This window comes from Myxine glutinosa, chromosome 8, assembly GCF_964187855.1.
Source record: "Myxine glutinosa chromosome 8, kmMyxGlut1.1, whole genome shotgun sequence".
NCBI classification, from domain to species: domain Eukaryota; kingdom Metazoa; phylum Chordata; class Myxini; order Myxiniformes; family Myxinidae; genus Myxine; species Myxine glutinosa.
The window spans coordinates 37,410,768-37,435,756 of record NC_136268.1 but is presented as its reverse complement, the minus strand read 5'-3'; the positions used below and the strand labels follow the sequence as shown (position 1 = coordinate 37,435,756).

The 24,989-nt window shown below is 42.6% G+C and overlaps 1 protein-coding gene across 4 annotated transcripts in view; it reads right to left on the bottom strand.

The window, feature by feature from the left end:
• Nucleotides 1-8,842: 8,842 nt before the first annotated feature.
• CASP3 (caspase 3) overlaps nt 8,843-24,989 on the bottom strand; it is a 57,263-nt gene continuing 41,116 nt past the window's right edge. For 2 of the 4 annotated variants that reach the window (XM_078783194.1, XM_068124361.2), the window contains 4 exons: nt 20,082-20,257; nt 13,536-13,656; nt 10,403-10,662; nt 8,843-10,160 (listed from right to left, as the gene is read on the bottom strand). In XM_078783194.1, the coding sequence (XP_078639320.1) occupies nt 10,427-10,662; nt 13,536-13,656; nt 20,082-20,257 (533 nt within the window). In that variant the 3' untranslated portion in view covers nt 8,843-10,160; nt 10,403-10,426. Of the gene's footprint in view, nt 10,663-13,535; nt 13,657-20,081; nt 20,258-24,989 lie in introns of all 4 variants that reach the window. The other 2 variants (XM_068124362.2, XM_068124360.2) reach the window with 1 other exon arrangement.

Sequence of the window (24,989 nt, the reverse complement as noted above, 5' to 3'; positions counted from 1 at the left end):
CAAAATCACAGACTGGTCAAACAAGTGGAACATGTCTTTCAATCCTGACAAATCTCACACTCTTACTATGTCTCTCCGAAAAGATCGACTGGACAACCCTCCCATCTACTTTCTCAACAATCCTCTCCAAGAAGTTCTGTCGCTCAAGATTTTGGGTCTCACTATCTGCCATGATCTTTCTTGGGAAAACCACATTTCCAAGCTGGCCTCCAAAGCCAGTCGCCGACTGGGCATCCTCCGTCGTGCGAAGTCCTTCCTCGGCACACCTGAGCTCCTCACCACATACAAGGCTTTCATCCGCAGCTCAATGGAATACTGTTCTCCCCTATGGGCCGGTGCGCCTGCCTCACACCTAGCTCGGCTTCACGCTGTTGAAACCAAAGCTTTCAGAATTATTGGAATCTCCCGCGATGAAGCTATCTCTGAGGGCCTTTCACTCACTCACCGCAGGCAGGTAGGTGGTCTTTCTGTCTTCTACCGACTCCTCTCCGGCCTTGCACCCCCAGCTCTCTCTGTGCTCTGTCCCCCAAATATTCCTACAGGTCGCACAAGATCTGCCAGCAACCCTCTGATGGTTAAACTGCCGAAATCTCGGCTCTCTGCTCACCTTCACTCTTTCATTCCTCTTTTCTCCCGCCTCTGGAACAAACTCCCTCACTCCCTTCAATCCCACTCCTCCCTCCAGGTCTTTAAAACAGCTGTTCACCACCATCTCTTATCTTCCCCCATACAAAACCTTGATCTTTTCTACCCCCGCTAATTCACCCCAGATCCACCTTGTTTGGAATTCCAACTTCTTTCCTGGAAGTCCTGGCAGTGTCCATATGTTTTATACCTCTCCCACCGCCCCCTTCCCACGCCCTCGCCCTCTCTCAGATCTCTCGATGTCTCCATGTCTCTCGGTCCCTGCTCTCAAATGTTGTGTTTGTGTCCTTCCCCCTCTCTCCCCATCTTGTCTACCGCTCCCTATGTTATATGTTTTATGTGTCGGTTTGTCTTTCTGTGTGATTAATGTTCGCTCTTTCACGAGCCTCGACCTTGTATACAAAAAAAAAAAAAAAAAAAAAAAAAAAAAAAAAAATCCAACATGGCTGCCAAAACATGTGACCTATGATGTCATAAATGGAATATTTCAATACAAATGGGTCATAGATCATGTGCATGCAATTTCAGATTTTTAGGATAAGGAGTTTGATTGAAACATTTTTGGCTGGTATACCACTTCACCTATGATGTCATCATTATCATGCTTTTGTTCGCTATTGGGAATACTTGACAATGGGCCAAATTTCAAATTTTTCAATTCAGCAGTTTCCGAGAAATATTTTTTAATTAATCGAGTTTAATCCAAGATGGCTGCCATACCATGTGACCTATGACGTCACAATTAACAAAAAAAACTGCATGGGCGTCACTCCTACCTTGAAAGTTTCGTCTAAATTGGACATGTGGTTGCTGAGAAAAACGAGGTTTAGCCCATACTGACCGATGGACAACCCGAAAACATAATGACCTCGGGCCACCTTCCGGGGCGGAGGCATAAAAATCTCACCTTTCCATTTCCTCCATCAGGCATCCCCCAACTGGTTTGTGCACATTCTAACTTACTTGTACTATTAAGATTTTAGGGTTTCCCACCAGACAGGCCAATAACCTTGTGGGCTGACCCCATAAGAGACTAGGAATAATTTGCCCAGTAGTAGTAGTAGCTGTAGTAGGAGTGGTAGTAGTAGCTGTAGTAGGAGTGGTAGTAGTAGCTGTAGTAGGAGTGGTAGTAGTAGCTGTAGTAGTAGTAGTAGGAGCGGTAGTAGTAGTAGGAGCGGTAGTAGTAGTAGGAGTAGGAGTAGGAGTAGGAGTAGTAGTAGTAGTAGTATTAGGAGTAGGAGTAGTAGGAGTAGTAGGAGTAGTAGGAGGAGTAGTAGGAGGAGTAGTAGTAGGAGTAGTAGTAGTAGGAGTAGTAGTAGTAGGAGTAGTAGTAATAGTAGTAGTAGGAGTAGTAGTAGGAGTAGAAGTAGTAGTAGGAGTTGTAGTAGTAGTAGGAGTAGGAGTAAGAGTAGTAGTCAGAGTAGGAGTAGTAGTAGTAGCAGTAGTAGTAGTAGGAGTAGTGCTTTTGTTTTGTTTTGTTACAGAGATTTGCGTTCAGAGCTCATGCAAGCTCAGGCAAACATATGTTCCCAGTTTAATGTCGCTCAATTCCTCATCTCTGCAAGTCCATGGTTTGAACTACAGTAGACAAGGTAGAGCATTTTGAAGATAAAGCACTACCAAGACAGATAAGGGGAAGGTAAAAGAACGCCAAAGAACACCAAAAAAAAGAACGCCAAAGAACACCAAAAAGAATGCCAAATAACACATTTATACAAATAAGAGCAAAATATCTTGTGGGGAGACCGTACAAAGTGCATCATTTATAGTCCAGGTTTCCTTAAACTTTTGAACAGTGTTACTATATTCTGCCGCCTTGTACTCCGAAATAATGCGTGAGCGTATTAAGCCCTTCAGACATACAGAACTGTGTTCCACCACATCTTTCTCAATTTTTGCCTTCCTGGTTTTATATATTGCCATTTTTGCACAGGCTAAAATAAAGTTAACAAGGAGATCTCGTGACTTGCTTAGTTTCTTTACCGGGTGCCCAATGATAAAAAGTGTTGGAGAGAAGTGAAGCCAGAAGCGCAAGAGAAGATTTTTCATCAGTAAGAACACTGGTTCAAGACGGTGGCATTGAAGGTATATGTGAAATATAGTTTCCCTTTCACCACAAAAGCAGCAATCCTCTGAGACGTTAGTGAAGTGCCGCATCATAGATCCAGAGCTCAGTGCACCATGTAGCAACCTCCAACTTAAGTCTGCCATCATTCTTGGCGTTCGGTAGAGATAGAGTGAATCCCAACGTGGATGAACAGTCGAAAGAAGTGGAAGAATCTCACGCCAGGGAGTATCCAGTCGGGTTGCAAGAGCTATATAATGGAGCGAGTGGATCACTAGCAGGTATATATTTTTCCTTGATAGCCCACAGAACGACATTTCCACTGTGCCAGGGGTCTTACTCATATTGTTTGCAGGTATTGGCTGAGAGAGCTCGCAACATCGTGGTCGGATTTTAAAATCCATGGAGTTACCGATGGACATCTGTCCAGATCCATCACCCTCTTTGGGATTCTCTAGATATTCCAGACAATCGGGAGGCAAGGAGCTTTTGACCTCAAGTATCCTAGAGGGGATCCTGATTGTCCTCAGGCCCATTTTCGCTGCGAGTTCCTTGGGTAAAAGCGTTCTCTTACCATCGTTCAGAAGGTCTCCCACTGTGGATATGCTACCAGCTAAGAGGCTCCTTCTTACTGAAAAGGAAGCCAGAGTTGGGCCCTGTAGTAGAGGGTTGAGAATGAGCGGTTCTACTAACAGGTCCTTGCCTGGATAAGGAACTGTTCTTTGTACGTCGACTACATTCCAAGCCTTCAGCATTTCTTGATAAAAAGGAGGCAATGTAGCACTAGACAGGCTCCGAGATGTAATGATGAAAAGATTCCTTTTGTACCCAAGATTGAGCACTTTGCTGAAGAAGTATGATGCCAGTGAGCACCATTGCGGTGCAGGGTTCACATGTAGGTAACGTTGTATGGTCTTCAGCCTGGATGCGTGGTAGTGGCTTCGAAGGCAGGGAAAAGACTGTCCACCTTCTGAAAAAGGCAAGCTCAGAATGCCCAGGGAAACCCAGTGTTTACCATTCCAAAAGTAGTCCAGTAGCTTCCTCTGCATCTTAACCAGAAACTCCTCTGGAGTGCTTATGCAAGAGAGCCTGAATACTAACTTCGGAATTATAAACTGTTTAATAAGGAGTGTTTTTCCCCTCAGAGACAGGACTTTTAGTAGTCCACTCCAGTCTCTCAACTTTGCTTCGATCTTGTCCCCTAAAGTGTTCCAGTTAATGAGTGGTGAGGACCCATGGGAAGTGGATAAGTGCACCCCCAAATATTTGAGCTCATTGCGACTCCAGGTCAATTTCTGAAAAAGTGTTGGTAACTCCTTTACCTGCATTTGTCCAATTAGAAGCCCCGAGCTTTTCCTCCAATTGATTGTAGCAGACGATGCTGCTGAATAGACCTGCTGACAATCATAAACTATTTGCATATCCCTTGCATTACTGGCAAACACGAGAACATCATCTGCATATGCAGAAAGTTTGAGGTTGACCGTGTTGTGTGGCACCACAATGCCAGTTAGCCTTCTTCTCATCAAACAAAGGAAGGGTTCGATACATAGGGAATATAATTGGCCGGACAGGGGACATCCTTGTCTTATTCCTCTCTCAAATGGAAAGGGCGTGAGCAAGAAACCGTTGACTTTGACTAGGCATTCTGCCGACATGTACAACGTCTGAATCATGCCTACAAATCTCCTCCCCAACCCAAATGTTAGCAAGGTTTCAAACAGATACTCATGGTTCATCTGGTCAAAGGCTTTCTCCTGATCCAAGCAAAGAAATCCGACTTGAGTCCGAGTCATGTCCGCATACTGTATCAGGTCTCTGACAAGGGATATGTTGTCATGTATTGTCCTGCCTGGAATGGCATAAGATTGGTCCGGGCTGACTAATTTTGTCAGGACTGGTCCGAGACGGAGTGACAACATTTTAGCCATGACCTTATAATCCACACACAGCAGAGACACAGGGCGGTAATTCTTCAAGTCTCTCAAGTCACCCTCCTTGGGAATCAAGACCAGCATCGCTCGACGCCAAGAAAGGGGCATTATACCTGTATCACATGCTTCCTGAGCTACGCTTAGGTAATCAGGTCCAACCAAGTCCCATACTTTTGTATAGAATTCACATGATAAGCCATCCATGCCAGGGGCTTTATCTCTTGATAGGCTGTGCAGGGCGGTTTTCAATTCTTCCAGAGATAATGGAGTCTCCAGCTGCTCCCGGTCTTCTACAGAGGCTTCAGGAAGACTACTCCACAAAGTGCCACCTGCACCTGCATCTGTGCTCTTACCCGAATACAGCTGAGCGTAAAAGGCTCTAATTCGTTTTTGAACACCCTCAGAGCCATTGAGCAAGAGACCATCTTCTGCGAGAACACTCGCTATAGCCCTGAATTGACCTTTGCGTTTTTCCACCCCTTTGAGATAATTCAGGACATATTCATCCTCAGAAATAAACTGCAAACGAGAGCGCATATATGCCCCTCGTGCCTTCACACGACTACATGCTTTAAGGGTGCTCTTTTTTTCTTGGTATGCCTGCAGTTCAGTAGAGGTAAGTGTGGCCAGGTGCTTCTCAAGGTGCAGCAGTTCCTCTTCCAGTCTTTTGATCCCTAACCCAAGTGTTTTGCTCAATCCATACGAGTATTCCTGACACAGCAATTTCAATCGTACCTTGCCTACATCCCACCAGAATCCAAGTGAGCAAAAATCTCCTTTTTTATTCCTCCAGGCTTGCCAAAAATTCAAAAAGATTGACAAAAAGGCTTCATCCTGACTTAAAGCATTGTTCAGGTGCCACAAGCCAGGGCCTCGCCTTGTTTCCGCCAGGGAAAACTTAATCCAGGCCAAGTTGTGATCTGTGAAATGGGCAACTTTTATGCCGGAGTCACTGACACTCTTACACCAACGGTGAGACACGTAAATTCTATCGAGCCGGGATTGTGATATATGACCACCTCTGATACTCGTATACGTGAATGTTCTGTCTGTGGGGTGTTGTATGTGCCAAGTATCCCTCAAGTTTAACAGTGTTATGGTTTGTTGTGATATTCTTACAGAGGGATTATGCGGCTCCTGACCTATTCGATCAAGGGAGGGGTTTAGAGTGCAATTAAAGTCTCCTCCAAGAATTACACACTCGTCACCAGGCAAGGTGAGCATGAATCTCTGCAACCGGTTGAAGAAAATCCCCCTTGCAACTCCTACACAAGGTGCATAAATGTTGACGAAATTGACAACAAATTCTTCAAACTTTGCTTTTATATGTAGCAACCGCCCCACACTGGCTTCCTTTACGACAAGTATTTCAGGTTTCCTCTTTGGTGAAAAGAGGGTAGCCACTCCACAAGATGTGTCCGTTAAGTGACTGAAAAAGGCCAAGCCTTCCCATTGGTTTTCCCATCGGGATGCAGCCTCTGGGGTCGTGTGGGTTTCCTGCAAAAAGGTTACTTCAAGTTTTTCCTTCACACAGAATGACAATACCTGGTGCACACGGAATGCATCCTTACAGCCATTGACATTCAATGATCCTATTCGTAAGTTTGATGTCATTATTGTATTGAGAGTTTTGTTTCTGTGAAATTCATCCTCCTAAACGAATTTATATTCAGGCCCGTAATTCAACAACTTTGCTAGAAACTTCCTGACTCGGGCTTGTTCGGCCGAGCCTGAAGTCCTTGTTTTATGTCCCTCTCTCCTTAGTGCATACAAGGAATGCACTAGCAAGTCATAATCTTTCCACCGTTTCAGCGCATTTTCCACTTTCTTCCTGCTATGCAAGCTTTGTTCCAGGAACTCGAGTATCTCCTGGCTGGGAATGCAGGAATGGCGTCCTGCCGGTAGGTCTGTCTCTAAACCAGTCAGTGACCCTTGATAGTCTTCACCATCACCAATACTTTCCTCATCATCGCTGTCTGGAGGTTCAAGATCCTTCTCCTTTGGTGTACTTGTACAATGTGTCAAGTCTTCTGCCATGTCGTCTCTCAAGGCTGACTTGGCATAATCTTCTGGCGCAGAGGAACGCTCCTTTCGCTCTGATGCGGCGGACATTGCTACACCTGTGGGAATGGATGCCTCCTCCTCAGTTGGTATAGGAGATCCAACCTTTTGGGGTCGTAAAATAGAGATGTGCTCAACTATTCCCCTTTCTGCGCCAACAGTGAGTGAAGTGACATCACCTGAGATGTCGGTCAGTGCCAGCAACTTTATTGATGCTTGTGTGTCTGGTTCCCTCTCTCTGTCTGTCCCACCGATGAATGCTACTTCAGAATCCTTTGAAACGTCGGTGTTAATCCTTCGGTTCAGAACTGCTCTTGTAGATGTTTCAATCCCTGGTTTATTTTGAAGCTTCGTTGCAGTTGTTATTATTGGATGCATTTTCTCAGGAGCCAACATCACAGTATCGTTTGGCCCTGTCAAGTCAGATACCTCTAGGTTGTTTGTCTTTACCGTGCTGGGTTTACTACCTGACGGTCTCCCTTCCTGTTCATTCTTCAAACTGTCTTTGGGTGGATCTGAGAGAGAAGACTCTCCATATCCTGTCGTTTGATGAATAGTTTCCTCTTCTTCTTCTTCCATTTCTTCAGATTGGGTTACCACTCTTTTCTCCTTCAGAATACTAGGCTTTACAAATCCCTTTGACACATTACTTCCCGTGTCATCCTCAATTGTACCAGGGTGTTCCGTGGTCTCATCCTCTGTGGGTTCTGATTTCCTCTTCTGTGCTCTCTTTGCCTTCCCTGCTCCCACTGCCTGCCATTGATTTATGGCAGCGGAAGAGTTGGGATGAGAAGCTGGTATAGAACTTTCTTGAGGGTCCACTGCCCTCGAGCACAAAGGAGCAACCGCCTCTCTTAGGTTACCTACAGTGACGCTGGGATCCTCTCGAGGCTGATCTGGACGTTGAGGAGCTGCAACCTCTTTAATGATGGTGGGGCAGTCTGCTCTCCTGTGATCCTTCGCTTTGCATACAAAACAACGGGGTTCATTTGTCATAGAAAACACCCTGTAATTCTTTCCGTCAAAAGGAATAACAAACGACCCCTCACATTCAGCATCCTTTCCCAATTCAATGGATACTTGTCTTTTAAAAGACCAGACATGTTGTAGGGAGGGCTCATGACAGCCCAAAGACACAGGCTTGATGGGTGATCTCAACACTCCCAGTCGTTCCAGGAAAGGCACCACGACATTGTCAGGCACGTAAGGAGGTATATTAGATATAATTATCCTTGTACCAAGACTTGAGAGCGGCTCGTCTTGTACAAAGAGTCCTCCCACACTAATCCCTTTCTCAATGGCTTTGTTTGCTGCAGCCTCTGAGTTAAGAAAGAACACAGCTTGTCCATACATTTTCGAGGCTGCAACTATCGTTGCTGGATCAACCACACTAGCGAGTGCGTTCACATAGGCCTCTATTTGGGTGATTTGTCCCAACTCGCATTTCACCCCGTGCTTCCTTGTTAACGCCTTAAACGGGTGGGCAGGGCGGTTCCCACCTGCACCAGAGGTAGTGGCGGCCATTTTTGCCCACGTACCATCCAGAGGCATGATTGCTATTAACGGTATATTTCCCGTCAAATGAAAATGGGAAAAAAAAATATCAATGAGCTCATTCGCGAGCTTCTGCTTATTTTAGCACGACCGTACCGGTATGCTAATGATTTGCTCAAAAGGATAAACAAACACGCGTTGAGCAAATAACTTATCGGCTTAATCGCCAAAACTATGCAAATTTAGCACAGAAAGTCAAGGGTCATTAAGCAAAAACAAGGAAGTCAAACAGTTTGTGATACGCCACAACTCGGGCGCGGCAAATCTAGTCCCACATGGGTGCGGCCGCACGCCGCGGCTAGGCCCGAACACAAAGGGCTAATAACTCAAACGGGACGTCAAAGTAAAGTAACAAAATGAACCAACTCGGTTCAAATAACCCAAATAAACCAAAAATACAAACGAAAACGGAAGAGGGTGAGATGGAAATGTCGAAAATAGCACGGATCGAGGAGCAGCAAAATGGCGTGGCGTGGCGTGGCAGTAGTAGTAGTAGTAGTAGTAGTAGTAGTAGTAGTAGTAGTAGTAGTAGTAGTAGTAGTAGTAATAATAATAAACACCACATCATATGGAAGCAGTAAAGTTAAGCAGTACGGTATATATTTATTTGCAACAACAACTATACAATGCAACAAATTGAAAATGCTCCCGAAACCCAAAACAGTACAAAATAAAACATTTCCTTTTTCATTGTATTTTCATGAACAAAATAACATAATGACTGGTGGGGCATGCTGATAAACTGCAAGCAACAGACTTTCCTAGGATAATGGCTTTGAGTTGCATCAGTATGCAAAATTTCAGTTTCTACCCCACCTAAAAAAAAAAAAACACCTTTAGAGGCCATTTTTCCCCGCAAGCGGGGGTTGGCCTTTTTCGGGAACCGTGGTTGTTGTTGTTTTTTGGTCCCCTTTTTGAAGCAATGTTTTACGGCCAGATGCCCTTCCTGACGCCAACCCTTTTTGCCGCCTTTAACGACAAACAGGGAATTACCAGTGAAATGGTACTCAATTAGCCGACCTCGGAAGGATAACAGGCTGAGTCAACCCCCCTGGCGTTAATTCAGCAATCGACCGGGATTCGAACCCAGGATCCTAGGATCCTAAGCCGGCACCCTAGCCGCTAGCCCAACACCAGGGTCTACCCCACCTAGAAGGTACTAAACATCTATATCAGTGAATGAGTCAGTGGCGAGAAAGGGCTTTATATATTAGATGGCATTTGGGTCCGACTATCTCAAAAAATGATTATCGCATCCGTTTTTACGGGATGAGACTCATTGAATAGATCACGAAAGACCACGAGGCACCAAAGACTGTCTGAAAAGATGTGAATGATTAATATAAAAAGAAGGTTAGTCTTGTAGACAAAGGAGGGGAAAAAATTATACTCTTCTCAGTTTATCTGAATATCACCTGCTTCCAAATTTGCCGATATCCCACAGATAAAACACTTATCAACATTCCCATACAACATTTTTGTTGTACAACATACAACACAAAATGTTGTATATCCCATACAACATTTTAAATCCAGTCACAGTTTTTAAAATGTACAAAGAGTTCCACAGGAAAAGGCAACTGCTGGTACTGCCTGAGCAGGTTCCAAGCATCATCTGCTCGTTTTAAACTAACACTTGTTCTTTGGAATGTTAGTTATATCATTACTGTTTCATACCATAATGAAAACGACATCACACAAAAAGGCTCCATTACCTGAGTGGCCCTAATGAAACATACACAACACACAAGTGTCATACGATTGAAAATAATGAAGACGGGCAAATACAAATTTCAATTTAATGGAAGTTTGATTTTTTTTTAAATCGTTTTTTCAATGCAACAAACCATTCAGTGTTCCTCTTTTGTAAGGTAACCCTCAAATGGAGAAAGATGGCTCATCTGCAACCCAATACAAAATTAGTCAATTTTAATAGAAAAAAAATAAAATAATAATAATAATAATAATAAAAAGGAAAATGGTCTTTTTACAATAACGATTATTTCGAAGGAACTACCTATCCCACACAAAAGGCATCCCATTGTCAAAACTCATGCCCAGTGGCGCATCAACATAACAATTACAGAGACAGCAACTTCACTTAAATCTTTCAGAAGAACTTGCGCAAACGTCATAAAATTACCTGTTCACACAATTTCCAGGGTTTCTAACAGAGATATTTGAAGTAGAACTCTTTTGTCAGCATTGACATAATACATGGGATCTGTTTTTTGCCAGAGAGAAACTGATCATCACTCAAAGACTCAAACTCCAATGCCACCTTGTGGTTAACTTTGGTAAGCAATCTCATGATTTCCAGCTCTGTGCCTTTGTCATTCAGAACTTCAGTCAGTGCTTGAACAAACCAAGAGCCACGTTCTGGATTCCGCCATGAGTAATAGCCTGTGTGGCACATGTGGAGAAAACAAAATCAATTTGGAAACGCTACTCGCACAATCGTGACAGGCAATATGCAGTGCAACAAATATTTGCGAAGACAAGCATGAAGATGTCTTGACAGCATGTTAAAAATGTTTTTAAAGGGACACAATCATGAAATTTGTTGAAGATATATATTTTAGAGGATGATATCCCTGACCCATTGGCACAAAAAAAAAAATATTTTGGGAGAATAAGCTGGATAATCGTATTTTAAAATCAGACTATTTTCACTTCCGTTACGCAAATGAGCTACTTCCATCGATTTGCATGACATCATGAGCGCACAACTCAATGACAGACGTGAACGTCTGTGTTTCATCAGAATCATCACAAGTTATTCTAGCATTCAAGATGTGCCAAGCTTGTAACTGTTCCAATCAAGGCCATGAAGCAGCCAAACTTGAAGGCTAAGCCGTATCGGTGCTTTTGTGGGCCGCTCCTGCAGGATCTGTTGGCTGTCACTGTGCTGTGGGCCAGTTTGTGCAGAATAATAACATTTATATGGAAGACTGCAAGGTGCAAGCTTCATGACTGCAACAGCACATCATCGAAGATGTGAAGGATATCTGGCTCGCTCCTGGGAGATTGACCGGCTATCTTACAGGAATGCAAACTGCCCTCGGGACATATGACAAACAAAGCCATAATGAGCCACCGACTAATTGCAGACCTGAGGGCACTTCAATAAACTAAAGATATATTCCCATATGCTGGTCGAGTTATAGTGATCTTGGGACTCATTGTTGTTGGCCTTCAGACTTAATACAGACACAGTGAACCAATATAGCAATTTTTTTGGTAAACAGGATGTCTAATTGGTCTGTCAACGAAGCACCAAGTAGGCTTTGCTAATATTCTTGTAATATAGATAACTACTTGAGGACGAGCTCTGAGCTTGACTCACATGGGCCTGGCTTCAAATCAACAAGCAACTCTCACCAATGTCTTGATTGGAACAGTTAAAAGCTTGGCACATCAGCATCTTCAATGCTCGAATAACTTGCGATTATTCTGATGAAATGCAGACGTACACGTCAAATCAATGGGATGTGCGCTCGTGACGTCACGTGAATCAAAAGTAGCTCATTTGCACACACCCAGTGAAAATAGTCTAATTTTAAAACATAAAACATTTAATTTTTGTGTTAATGTGGGGGATTTCATTGAATTCTCCATCCTGATGTGTCGCTGCTGCAACAACTGCGACCCATTTCCAGTTCTGGCGGCTAACTGTCTGACTTTGGAGGATCTGTTGTCAAAATATTCTATGCATGGTTCACCTTGCAAAACATTATTTCCCGATGAGGCTTTGACTTGCCAACTTTGTACAATTTCTCTTCGAAGCAGCAGTCTGTGTCCTTGAGTTCCTTTGTCCTATGGGAAAGTATATTACGCCAAATACGGGTTGCAACTCGCTGAGATGTTGGTGCAGGCTGTGCATTATTGTAATGACTGTGATGTCATCCATACTGGTGTTACTGTCCTACACGCCACTTCAGCATCTTCCATGCATGTATTATTTTTATAATTAATAAATCTCTTGTTCACTGTCCGAGTGTTTGAGACGAGGTGCTTATAAAACCCACGACAATAATGGGTCTGACATATCCTCTAAAATATATATCTTCCACAAAAGTTTCATGATTGTGTCCTTTTAAGAGTGAAATAAATTTCCTAATTGCAAATCTTTGGAAATATTGCTAACTGATATTGTGAAAGCGATTCACCAACAAGTTAAGAAGGCATCTGTATGTAAAAATGTTCGGGTGAACTACACTGGATATTCTGTGGAAGTTATAAATAAGGTCTGCCATATAATTAAATTATTGTTGCACGTTTTCAATTATCTTCATAATGAATGGCCTAAAAAGAGAAATTATCAAAATAATTTTTCTTAACAGTAGGCAGGTGTCAATCTTTTGAATTAGATAGGGGAAAAGCAAGGGAAAACCAAAATGATAAAACCACAATGGCACTCCTGAGAGCACATACATGCGCCAGGCTTAACAGTCAATGTTTTGTATCCCACTGGTAGGCCGGATCTCCATCCGGACCTGAACCAAAATCGAATTGCCTTGTTATTGTCACCTAACCAACTCATCCACATAGGTAGATTTGTCATAACTAGTCTACATCTTTTTGAACTATCATACGATATATTGTTTTTGGTCCCTCTCTCAATGGTGAAGAACCACTTAAGAAGTGAAAAAAACCTCTCGGAACCAGGTAAGGATCTTCACCAAAATCTAATAAATTCGTCCTTATTACCCACCAAACCTGTCCGCCATGTTTCGTCCGAATCAGTCCATAACTTTGAGATATTCTGCTCACAGACAAACCAACAGACAGACAAACTGGGATGCAAACATAACCTCCGCGCACCTAAAAATAAAAAATTCTCGTATCCACATCCGAATCTTCACTAACAGTGAATCAATTTGTCCTTGGCACACCCAACCTGTCCACCAAGTTCCTTCCAAATCAGTCCATAACCTTTTGAGATATCCTGCTCATAGAGACAGAAAGACAACCATACAGTGATGAGAACATAACCTTCGTCAAACTTAGGTGGCTGAGGTAAAGAGGAAAGTGAAAAACAAGATGGCAATGAATAGTAAAGTGAGTGTTGCAATGAGGAAAGGTATGAGAGATGATGCAGGAAATTTATAGTCAAAACTTTATTAATCATAATAATGATGCCATAATGTTGAAAAATGACAGTACATAGTAGGCAATCTATAAAGCATTAACTTTTACAGTGAAAAAAAGTGCACCAAGATGTTGCTCATTCTAGCTCAGTTTTAACCAGGCCTGAGTTGTTGGCCTTTCCTCACCCAGAACCGTCGAGTAGCAGTAGAGGAAATCCGCTTCCACAGGAATGGTGGGAACAGAATTGTTGGAATGTGACACAGCATCGGTTTGAATTCCATCGTCAAACTCCTGCCCTCTGCAGGCCTGAAACAACACACTTAGTTCATGCATCTTACAGAAAAGCCTGAAAGGCATTGTTCTTATTACAGATGGTAGGTTTTATTTTCAATGTTATTATTTGCATCAAGGGACATTTACACTGTCTAATAACGAAAGTGACAGGTAGATATTAAAGAAAAGCACGAATATATAAAAACCACCTTTAGAGGCCATTTTTCCCCGCAAAGCGGGGGTTGGCCTTTTTCGGGAACCGTGGTTGTTGTTGTTTTCTGGTCCCCTTTTTGAAGCAATGTTTTACGGCCGGATGCCCTTCCTGACGCCAACCCTTTTTGCCGCTTATATGGTAGCAGACAAATGGTAGCAGAAATCAAGATTAAACAAGAATGACTGCACTGTGGTCACAACCTGGACATAACTCTCCCTTGATCCCCCTCCCTCCTGTGGGGGAGGGAGCGGGAGCGGTAAAGGGAAGGGGTTTATGCTCCCGTAGGGAGCGGGTGTTTATAGTAGCTACAATTAGCCAAAAATACGTGTATAAATCGTCAACAACTATTTTTGGACAAAAATAATGCGAAGTAAGTCAGTTTTAATGCACATTTATGGTTGACAGCTCTTTACTGAAAAATTGACGACTTCACTTTCAGCCCCGCAATTTCTCCATGTGAAGTCGACTACATTTTGTTTTTCAACACCTCTCTTAAATGGACTTCCAAATGCTAACAATCGATATACTGTTGAAATTTTAGGAGCAAAATCACTTTCCTCTCAATTTTCCGAAATTGTAACGTTGAAGATTTACATTTCAAGCGGTGTATAAATGCAATACAGTGGCCACCTACTACAATTTTCCTCGGTATATTTTACATTGTTTTTATTATGTAACAATGTGAATGCAAAAACTGAATAGTCATTTAGTTAAACAAAATAGTAATTTCACCTCCAACACCTTGCAATACTCCATAACGTTTGGACGTTTATCCCCCCTCCCCCTCCTTCCAAACAATAAGTAATTTTTGAGTGCCCCCAACTTGAACGCAAATTATGGTGGATGTGGTGAACTCTCGATCAGACTTTTAGTTTACGATACATTTATTTTCCGTAGAACAAATACATTGTACCCAGAAGTTGATGGGGAAAACTTTCAAAAAGAACATGAAGTGAATCAAACAGACAACCTTCGCCAAGTGGTGGTACAGTTTTAAACACGAGTGAAGGACATTTTACTCAGTTGTGGAAGAGGTAACAAAAGACGCATGTACAGTCACGTAAAAAAGTAAGTACACCCCATGTAAAGTTTTGACTTTATCAACATATTTCAACAATATTGACAGATAAAGGTGATATAATATAACAAATATCATGAAACAATTACATTTTGTAGTCCATTGTATAATTTAAATAAACATAAATGCAGATTTCGCATGTGGAAAAAGTAAGTACACCCTTGGCTCTAATAGGTGGTATTGTCCCCTTTGGCAGAAACAACCTCAAGTAGGCGTTTCTTATAACTGTCTACCAGTCTCTGACATCGACTGGGAGAAATTTTTGCCCACTCCTCCATGCAGAATTCTTTCAGCTGTGCGATGTTTGAGGGGTTTCTTCCATGCACAGCTCGTTTCAAATCCCCCCACAACATCGCGATGGGATTTAGATCCGGGCTTTGACTTGGCCATTCCAGAACCCTCCATTTCTTTCTTTTCAGCCATTCCTTGGTGGATTTACTGGTATGTTTAGGGTCATTGTCATGTTGCAAGGTCCACCTTCGGTTGAGCTTCAACTTTCTGACAGATGGCCTCACATTATCCTCAAGCACCCTCTGGTACAATGACGAATTCATCGTGGAATCTATGATTGTGAGCTGCCCAGGCCCTGATGCAGCAAAACTGCCCCAAACCATAAGATTTCCACCACCATGCTTTACAGTTGGTATCAGGTTCTTGTGGTCAAATGCTGTCTTTGGTTTTCGCCAAACATGTCTTCGGGTACTTTGGCCAAATAGCTCTACCTTTGACTCATCTGTCCACAGCACATTGTTCCAGAAGTGTTGGTATTTGCCTAGGTGTTCATTGGCAAACTCTCGTCTTGCCCTTATGTTCTTTCTGGACAGCAAAGGTTTCCTCCTGGCACACCTCCCATGTAGATCAAATTTGTGCAGCCTCTTTCTAATGGTAGACTTGTGCACCTTGACATCAACAGTGGCAAGAGCTCCCTGTAGGTCCCGTGATGACATTCTGGGGTTCTTAGAGACTAGGTCTGCTCTCGGGCTGAACTTGCTGGGGCGGCCTGGCCTGAACAAGTTGGCAGTTGTTTGGAATCTTCTCCACTTGTAGATGATCTTCCAGACAGTCGAATTATTGATTTCAAATTGTTTGGAGATCTTTTTAAATCCCTTCCCAGACTCGTAGGCATCGATAACCTTCTTTCTGAAGGCCTCAGAGAGCTCTTTTGATCTAGGCATGGTGACGCCGCACACCTCAACAACAAAGAGCAAACCAAACGAAATGTCTGAGGTTTAAATAAGACAGATTCCTCCAAGATCCTCTCTAACTATGTACTAATCATTTGCACCTGAGCTGATGCACCTGATTCTAATTTTAGGTATTTGAAGTAGTGATAAATGTAGGGGTGTACTTACTTTTTCCACATGCAAAATTTGCATTTATGTTTATTTAAATTATACAATGGACTACAAAATGTAAATGTTTCATGATATTTGTTATATTATATCACCTTTATCTATCAATATTGTTGAAATGAAGATCAAATATCTGTATGTTGAAATATGTTGAAAAAGTCAAAACTTTACATGGGGTGTACTTACTTTTTCACGTGACTGTACACAGCATCGTGAGTAACAAAGCCAATGGAAATCGCATGTTGTTGATTAAACCTTGCTAATAATAATTTTTATTCGACATCGATTATGCCTAAGTCACACATAGGCGGATATTTTGGCGACTACTGGCGACTGCCGGCGATCAAGATTTTTCGGCGACTACTGGCGATTTCGGGCGGTCAAATATGGTCAGACGGCAGTATGGCGACTGCAGGCGGCCACATTGCGACTGCATTGCGACGACGCCCCGAGTGGGATGGCGACTGTTGAAGATCGACGACGACTGCATTGCGGATGCACGGCGGCAGCGTGGCGACAGTCTGGCGGCTAGATTACGACCGATGGCGGATCGCGGCGACTGCATTGGGGCCGGGTGGCGGTTTACTCCGACGTCCGCAAGACTGCAATAAGACCGCCGGCGATTGGAGACGATTCACACAACTTTTTAAATCTTTATTTCTCTATTTTACATTTCACTTTATTCATTTCAATGATGTATGACATGAAGCATAAAGATGTTTGATGTACAATAAGAAAGTTAATAAAGATGTATCATTGTAATGTAATAATCAAACTTTTCTGCAGGGAGAGAGAATGGAAATAAAGTCCAACAAATTATTTCCACTGGTCCCAAGTCCCATAAATAAAGTTTCCAAAGGACCAAAGTCCCAAAAATAAAGTTCCCAAAAGTCCCAAGTCCAAACAATAAAGCCATATCCTTGTCGGCACCACAGGACCTCACTCCACGGAGACCCTCACACCATCCTGTCTTGCCATGGAATCGTAGTATGTCGTAATGCAGTCGCCAGGCAGTCGTATCTCTGTCACCAGTGGCCGTAACTCGGCCGCCACTAGTCCTACTGCTGTCGTCGTCAGTCTCCCATAGCCGCAGGGGAGACGTGGCAGTTCTTCTGTAGTCGATATGCAGCCGCAACAGTGTCGGCCCGTAGTCGGGAAAATGCCGCAGGAAGGCCGTATGGCATTCGCATCTCTGCCGTGCTAGCTGGTGGGGCGATTGCGGAAGACTATGAGCGACTGGGTTGCGGTCGCTTTACGCTCTTATTACGGATACCGACGACAGCATGGCGGTTCCATCACGACAGCATGGCGGATTTTTTTCGAGTGCGACTGAGCGCGCCGTTTTTAAACATTAAAAAAAAATTTTGGCCCCTTTGCGGCTCTTGCCGACTGCAGCCGACCTGGGGAGGATAACCACGACTACAAGCGACCGTCCATTACGGTTTCATTACGATTGTCGGCGGGTGGTGGCGATTTTTCCAGTCGCCAGTAGTCGCCGACAAATCCGCCTGTGTGACTTAGGCATTATAATTTCCAGGATCCCTCATCGTGATTGACACTCGACCCAAACAAAACCAATGTAAATCTGATGCAGCAAACTCAGGCAGTGTATAATCAGCAGAGGTCGACAGGCCTGAAGTCTCAGACACACCAGAAAACCAAGATGATGGTCATATTATTTTGTCTGGTTGCCATGGTGGGTGCAGTCAGGCGACAAACGTGGGTAGGGTTTTGCAACTGTCCGACCAAATAAGAATGAAGTAAGAACTGGATGTACATTTCAAAAATGGATCCCCCAACAAGAATCCCAACAAGAACCACAACAGCAACAACCACCATGCAGAGGTCTTGTCTACATGCGACATGAATAGATGTCAAAAACCTACAGCACCATGAACATCAACAGCATGGTAACGACTCGAGAAAAGTAGGAAAGGAAAAGGTTGTTTGGCCCATCTATACTGCATCGTATCTTCTTCACTCCACCATAAGGTGGCACAAACATCTGTCGTCATATCCTATCCAACAAATCCATCAAGTGGAAGGGCCACCCACGCATCATTCGAGCACATACCCACACATTCCCCTTACACTTTTACCCAGATTTCACCTTACCATCAAACATCCAAAAGGGATTCCTTATTGTGTCTCAAACAAGCTACAAAGGAAAGGTGGTCTATCATGAGAACAAAATGCACCAGCCTAGGCTCACTGATAATTGTGCCATGAATTCTGATTGCAAACACAAAAATTGTTCCTGAGCCAGTGAGAATTACGGCAGTGAGTCTTGTTTGTGGCAGAGACAATTTTTTGGTTTCATTGTTACACAAGAATGAAGGTGTGTACCCTGGTTTAGAATAGGTACAATTCATTCATTGTTACACAAGAATAGTTTACAATGGTCATACCAAAAACGAAAAGTGTTAAAACCCTTAGTATCAACTAAAAATATATACCTTGAGGCAAGAAATAATTTTAGAACAGGATGTACTGTCCTGTTAACAGTGCAGGTGAATGAATGAATGAATGAATGATCATTTTAAGGCCATTTTCCCCGCTAGAGCGGGGGTTAGCCTTGCGGGCCCCATGACAATCATGGTTCCCTGTTTGAGGCAATGTTTTTTTTTATGGCTGGATGCCCTTCCTGACGCCAATGACGCCAGGTGAGATGTCAATAATACTGAATAAGTAAGAACAGCATCAAAAATACCACAGATATCTGTGGATCAGGCAGAGGTTTATGTGGAACAAAATAATTTGCAGCTTATTTTGCCAACATCCTGTGGCATTTTAAAATAGTAAAGTTATTTCTTTATTTCCCTATCATTTCTTTTTAAACATTTACAACATGACCCTTCTTCAGTGACAGCGGGATGAAAAAAAGAAGGGTCTGATCGACTTTGTTACTGCCAATAGAGCCTGTGAATACGTGATTGTTTTGTGGAATCACGGAATCACATGGAAAAACAACTTCCTCTTCACTCACAGCGACGATCTTGGAACACTTTGCACGTGGAATATAAGAAGAGAAAATATATATATATACACATCACTCTCACTCTCACTCACACACACACACACACACACACACACACACACACACACACACACACACACACACACACACACACACACACACACACACACACACACACACACACACACACACACACACACACACACGCCAAAAGTATGTAGTGTAGACACCCCTTTTAATGAGTGGATTCAGCTGTTTCAACCACACCCATTGCTGATAGGTATATATAATCAAGCTCATTCATCACATGACAGCTCTGGAACTGGCTCACTCATCCTTATTGATGATATAACTAATGATGGCAGCAACCGAATGAATTCAGAAGTGTACAGAAGCTTTTTTATGACGTCCTTAAAACGGTAAGTTTCCTGTTTAGAATGATGTTCAATTTTGTTTGACAGACAAGCAGAGTTAAAAATATATATATAATAAAAAATAAAAAAATATTTTTTTTTTTTTAAACCTTAATCCTCTGTGCATGCACGATCAGGACGAGATTCATACAACTTGTCAAATTCAGAGCCAAATAACTGCTAAACTGCAGGTTTGTGTTCCGATTTGTGTTTTACACGATTCGAAATATATAATTCAATTGAAATAGCGTAATTTCTCGATCATAGACTGACGTCTGAAAACAGACAGGCAAAGTGAACCAATCACTTAACACTGCTTTTCGCTTTGCCCAAGTGGAGTAAGTATTGAGCCTTGGTGCAGAGGTGCCATCAATGCGTTACAATGTCATGTTGCAAATATGTTAGACAGCGAATTCGAACTTACTTGGACGATGAAGATTTTAGGTTTTCCCACCAAAGACTTGCAAACATCTCCACGAAAGCATGAGCTCAGTTGCTTGAAATCCATTGTATCGTCGATTCCATAAATCAAATCCTTTTCTCCATGGCTCAGTATTGCACACATAAAGCATGGGCGTTTGCTGTGGTCCTGCTTGGATACTGTGACAACAAAACAATTTACTTAACCAAATAAATCACATCGCAACTGTCATTGCTGTCATGCAACATAATGGTGAAAAAAAGAACAACCAACTACGGCATTTCCGGGACAGTTGTGGCAATACAAATGTGTAGGTGTTACACAAACTGGGAATACAAACTGTGGGAATACAAACTGTGGGAATACAAACTGTGGGAATACAAACTGTGGGAATACAAACTGTGGCAATACAAACTGACAAATACTTTTGCGATTAGAAAATAAAACTCTTTTTACTTTATAATGTACTGTCGTGTGTACGGCGCCATGGCAACTTTGAGAATGACCGTACTTGATGCAACGTAGAACAAAGCTGCACCGGAGCGGAGAATACGCTTTGTACTCTAAACCACATCAGTTATAAATATTAGAATCAACTCCAATTGAATCCTCCAGGGCATTCCAATTAAGCCCAAATATCAGCACAGCAAAAATAGCGGAAACTAAACGCCTTTGAAAAGTAAACTAGAGCGAAGTCATTGGCATGCCATCGGAAATCCCCACGTTTCCCACTTTAAGTGAAGTTGAAAGATGGCAAAACATTCCATCAGGAATGAGCCAATATCAAATTCTGACTTAAAACATTTTTTCCCCATTTTGACCACTGTGACACTACATCCCCATCCCCTGGGGCATGAACCGGGGGTCAAATCCCAAATAAAATCGTTACATATTTCATGCGTCCTCCAGGTTGATTGCATTGCAAAGGCCCATTAAAAAAGGGTTGAAAATGTGCCTGCAATCGCCGTCTGGGAATCCTCTGTGTGCAAATTCCTTTCTGGGCACATCTGTGCTCCTCACCACATACAAAGCTTTCATCCACAGCTCAATGGAATACTGCTCTCCCCTCTGGGCTGGTGCTCCTGCCTCACACCTAACACGGCTTCACGTGGTTGAAACCAAAGGAGTCAGAATCATTGGTATCTCCTGTGATGAAGCTGATTCTGAGGGCCTTTCTCTCTCTCACTGCAGGCAGCTTGTGGTCTTTGTCTTCCACCGACTCTTCTCCCACCTAGCTCCCCCTTCTTTTTCTGTGCTCTGCCCCCAAATATTCCTTCAGGTCGCACAAGATCTGCCAGCAACCCTCTTCTGGTGAAACTGCCAAAATCAAGACTCTCTGCTCACCTTCACTCCTTCATTCCCCTTTTCTCCCGCCTCTGGAACAAACTCCCTCACTCTCTTCAATCCCACTCCTCCCCCAGGTCTTCAAAACAGCTGTTCACCACCATCTCTAATCTCCCCCCCATCCAAAACCTTGATCTTTTCTACCCCCGCTAATTTCACCCCAGATCCACTTTTTTGAAATACCAACTTCTTTCCAGGAAGTCTTTGCAGTGTCCTTGTGTTGTATACTTCTCCCACCCCACCCCCCCTTCCCTCCTCCCCCCAAGCACTCCCTCTCATAGATCTCCCGATGTCCCTGCTCTCAAATGTTGTGTTTGTGCTTCCCCTTCTCTCCCCATCTTGTCTACCGCTACCCTTATTATATATTTTGTGTGTGTTTGATTTTTTGTGATAAATGTTAGATCTTTCAAGAGTCTCGATCTTGTATATATACATGGATATTCGCATGTCCAGTTCAACAGGTATACACTGCATGTAGATCACAACTACCATCCTTCAGAAATATTTCACATCATTCTTCTGCTCCAAACTTCACCATCCTTCAAAAATGCACCATCCTTCAAAAAATTCACCATGCTTCAAAAAATGTACCATCCTTCAAAAAATGCACCATCCTTCAAAAAATGTACCATCCTTCAAAAAATGCACCATCCTTCAAAAAATGCACCAACCTTCAAAAAATTCACCATCCTTCAAAAAAAGCACCATGCTTCCACAAAAAAAATCACCATCCTTCAAAAAAAATCACGATCCTTCAAAAAGAAATCACCATCCTTCCAAAAAAAAAGTACAAAAAGTTTTAATTAAAACAAAAGCCGCGTCGATGTTACACAATGCCTAGATGCAGCTGTGCCTATAACGTCGATGTTATAGGCACAGGACATTCCTATTGATTCGATTACTTGATGTTATTTTTGTGCAAAGTGAAAATATATCTCGACAATTTCCCGTGTGTGGCGACGAATTTTTAATATATCTCGGCATTTTCCCGTCTGTTATTTCGGGCGGTGTATGACTGAGCATGCCGCGATTTAAACAAAATATATATATCTCGGCATTTTCTCGTCTGTTATTTCGGGCGGTGTATGACTGAGCATGCAGCGATTTAAACAAAATATATATATCGGCATTTTCCCGTCTGTTATTTCGGGCGGTCGGTGTATGACTGACCATGCCGCGATTTAAAAAAAATATATCTCAATGGACTTGAAGTTACAGGCCTTTGAGAATTAATTTCGTTCTATAAAGGGCAACTTTCATCGCATTTTCTTCCCGTTTTTTTTCAACCGAGTCTAAAACTATGTTAGCGACTGTGAAAAATGAAATGATATATCGAATTTGATTTGAAATAAAACTGTGTGAGAGGAAGACACCACGGGCCTACAAAACAAGCCTCAAAGCTATGCGAGTTAATAAAATGGTGGATATTTGTTTATATGAAGCCTCTCCCACAATGGGTGGAGCTATGGTTCCCAAGATGGGTGGAGCTTTGAGGTTTTGTCTTCTCTGCAAGAAGAACAAGAAGAACAAGAACAGCAGCAGAGGGCACTCTATGACCAGCATCTTGCGATGTGGCTAAAAATCACCATCCTTCAAAAAAAAATCACCATCCTTCAAAGAAAATCACCATCATTCAAAACAAATCACCATAAAAAAAGGCACCATTCTTCAAAAATTCCCCATAATTTATGAATCATCCATCATCCTACAAAAACCATTCTTAATCAGCCATCATTAAGAAATCATGTACATGTACTTTCGACATACCGTACCAATCTAAATAAACGTCCCCAGAGAAAATGCAATGATTTTCAAATTGGCAACTATCTCACTGTGTTCACCATAACGTGTGCATATCACATTTTTCTAATGTATGTCCTTGAATTTTGGAGATGTTTATTTAGAGTGATAGGTGTGCTTAATGAAAAAAAAAAAAAAAAAACCTTTGACAAATTTATTACAAGGAGATAATCTCTTGGTGTTTAATGCTCAGCAGAAACTCAGATTTAGCACAATTTCACTTACATCGATTTTGATAATTATATGTATTCTTGTTCCGATGATAACATACATCTATTTCCCAAGAATGCGACATCTTAACTTTTAACTATTTACTACATCCATCAATCACATCCCCTTTTCACCCCTCAGCCCAAATTGGGCTAAGGGGTATTGTCCTCACGGGCGTCCGTCAACTTTTGGTTTCCATCAATTTCAAGGAGAACGTCTTGTCCGATTAAATCCATTTTTGCAGTGTGTGTTGGGGTTGAGTAGAGGAAGGTTCCTTTCGAAAATGGGGGCGCTGCGATTTTCAATATGGCGGCAACGGCAGCCATCTTGAAATTGGTTTCCGTCAATTTTGAGCAGAATGGCTTATCCGATTAAATTCATTTATGCAGTGTGTGTTGGGGTTGAGTAAAGGAAGGTTCCTTTCGAAAATGGGCGCGCTGCGATTTTCAATATGGCCGCCACGGTAGCCATCTTGAAATTGGTTTCCGTCAATTTCAAGCAGAATGGCTTGTCCGATTAAATTCATTTTTGCAGTGTGTGTTGGGGTTGAGTAGAGGAAGGTTCCTTTCGAAAATGGGTGCGCTGCGATTTTCAATATGGCCGCCACCTTGAAATTGGTTTCCGTCAATTTCGAGCAGAACGGCTTGTCCGATTAAATCCATTTTTGCAGTGTGTGTTGGTGTTGAGTTGAGGAAGGTTCCTTTCGAAAATGGGCGCACTGCGATTTTCAATATGACCGCCACGGCAGCCATCTTGAAATTTGTTTCCACCATGCATGGGCTGAGGGGTTACGCCCGCTTTGCGGTGCTATTTATTTAATTTATTGTACATGTAATGTCTTGCACACAGGTAGAGCCTGGTGTTGGCTTAGCGGTTAGGGTGCAGGCTTGGGATCTGAGGATCCTGAGTTCGAATCCCGGTCGATGGCTGAATTAACACCAGGGGGGTTGACTCAGCCTGTCATCCTTCCGAGGTCGGCAAATTGAGTACCAGCTTGCTGGGATGAATGATCCCAGTGTGTATGCCGATTTAGAATAGGCACACCGTATCCCTGTGCATCATAAGGGGCGACGAAGGGTTGGCGTCAGGAAGGGCATCCGGCCATGAAAACATTGCCTCAAACAGAGAACCATGATTGTCATGGGGTGCGCAAGGCTAACCCCCGCTTTAGCGGGGGAAAAATGGCCTTGAAACGATCATTCACAGGTAATATACAGGCTTGGTTTGGGGCTAAATATCCACTGAGATTGTACGAAAATGACATTGTAAAATTAGAAGTGTGATCATCTCGCAAAGTTTACCTATAGCATTCAGCAGACAACAATATCATGAAGGAAGATACCTTAATATTAATTATGTCCTTATAAACACTAAACAAAAAAGAATGAAACTAACCCTTGGAAACAAAGCCAATCAGGTTATCCTGAGAAAATACCCAAATAACCCTACATATGAACACGTACAAACAAATTAATCAGTCACTAAATTATTTCCAATTTCAGTACTTCTTTGCATGCGAATGTATCGTGAATAACATCGAACGAGCCTGATAGTGTA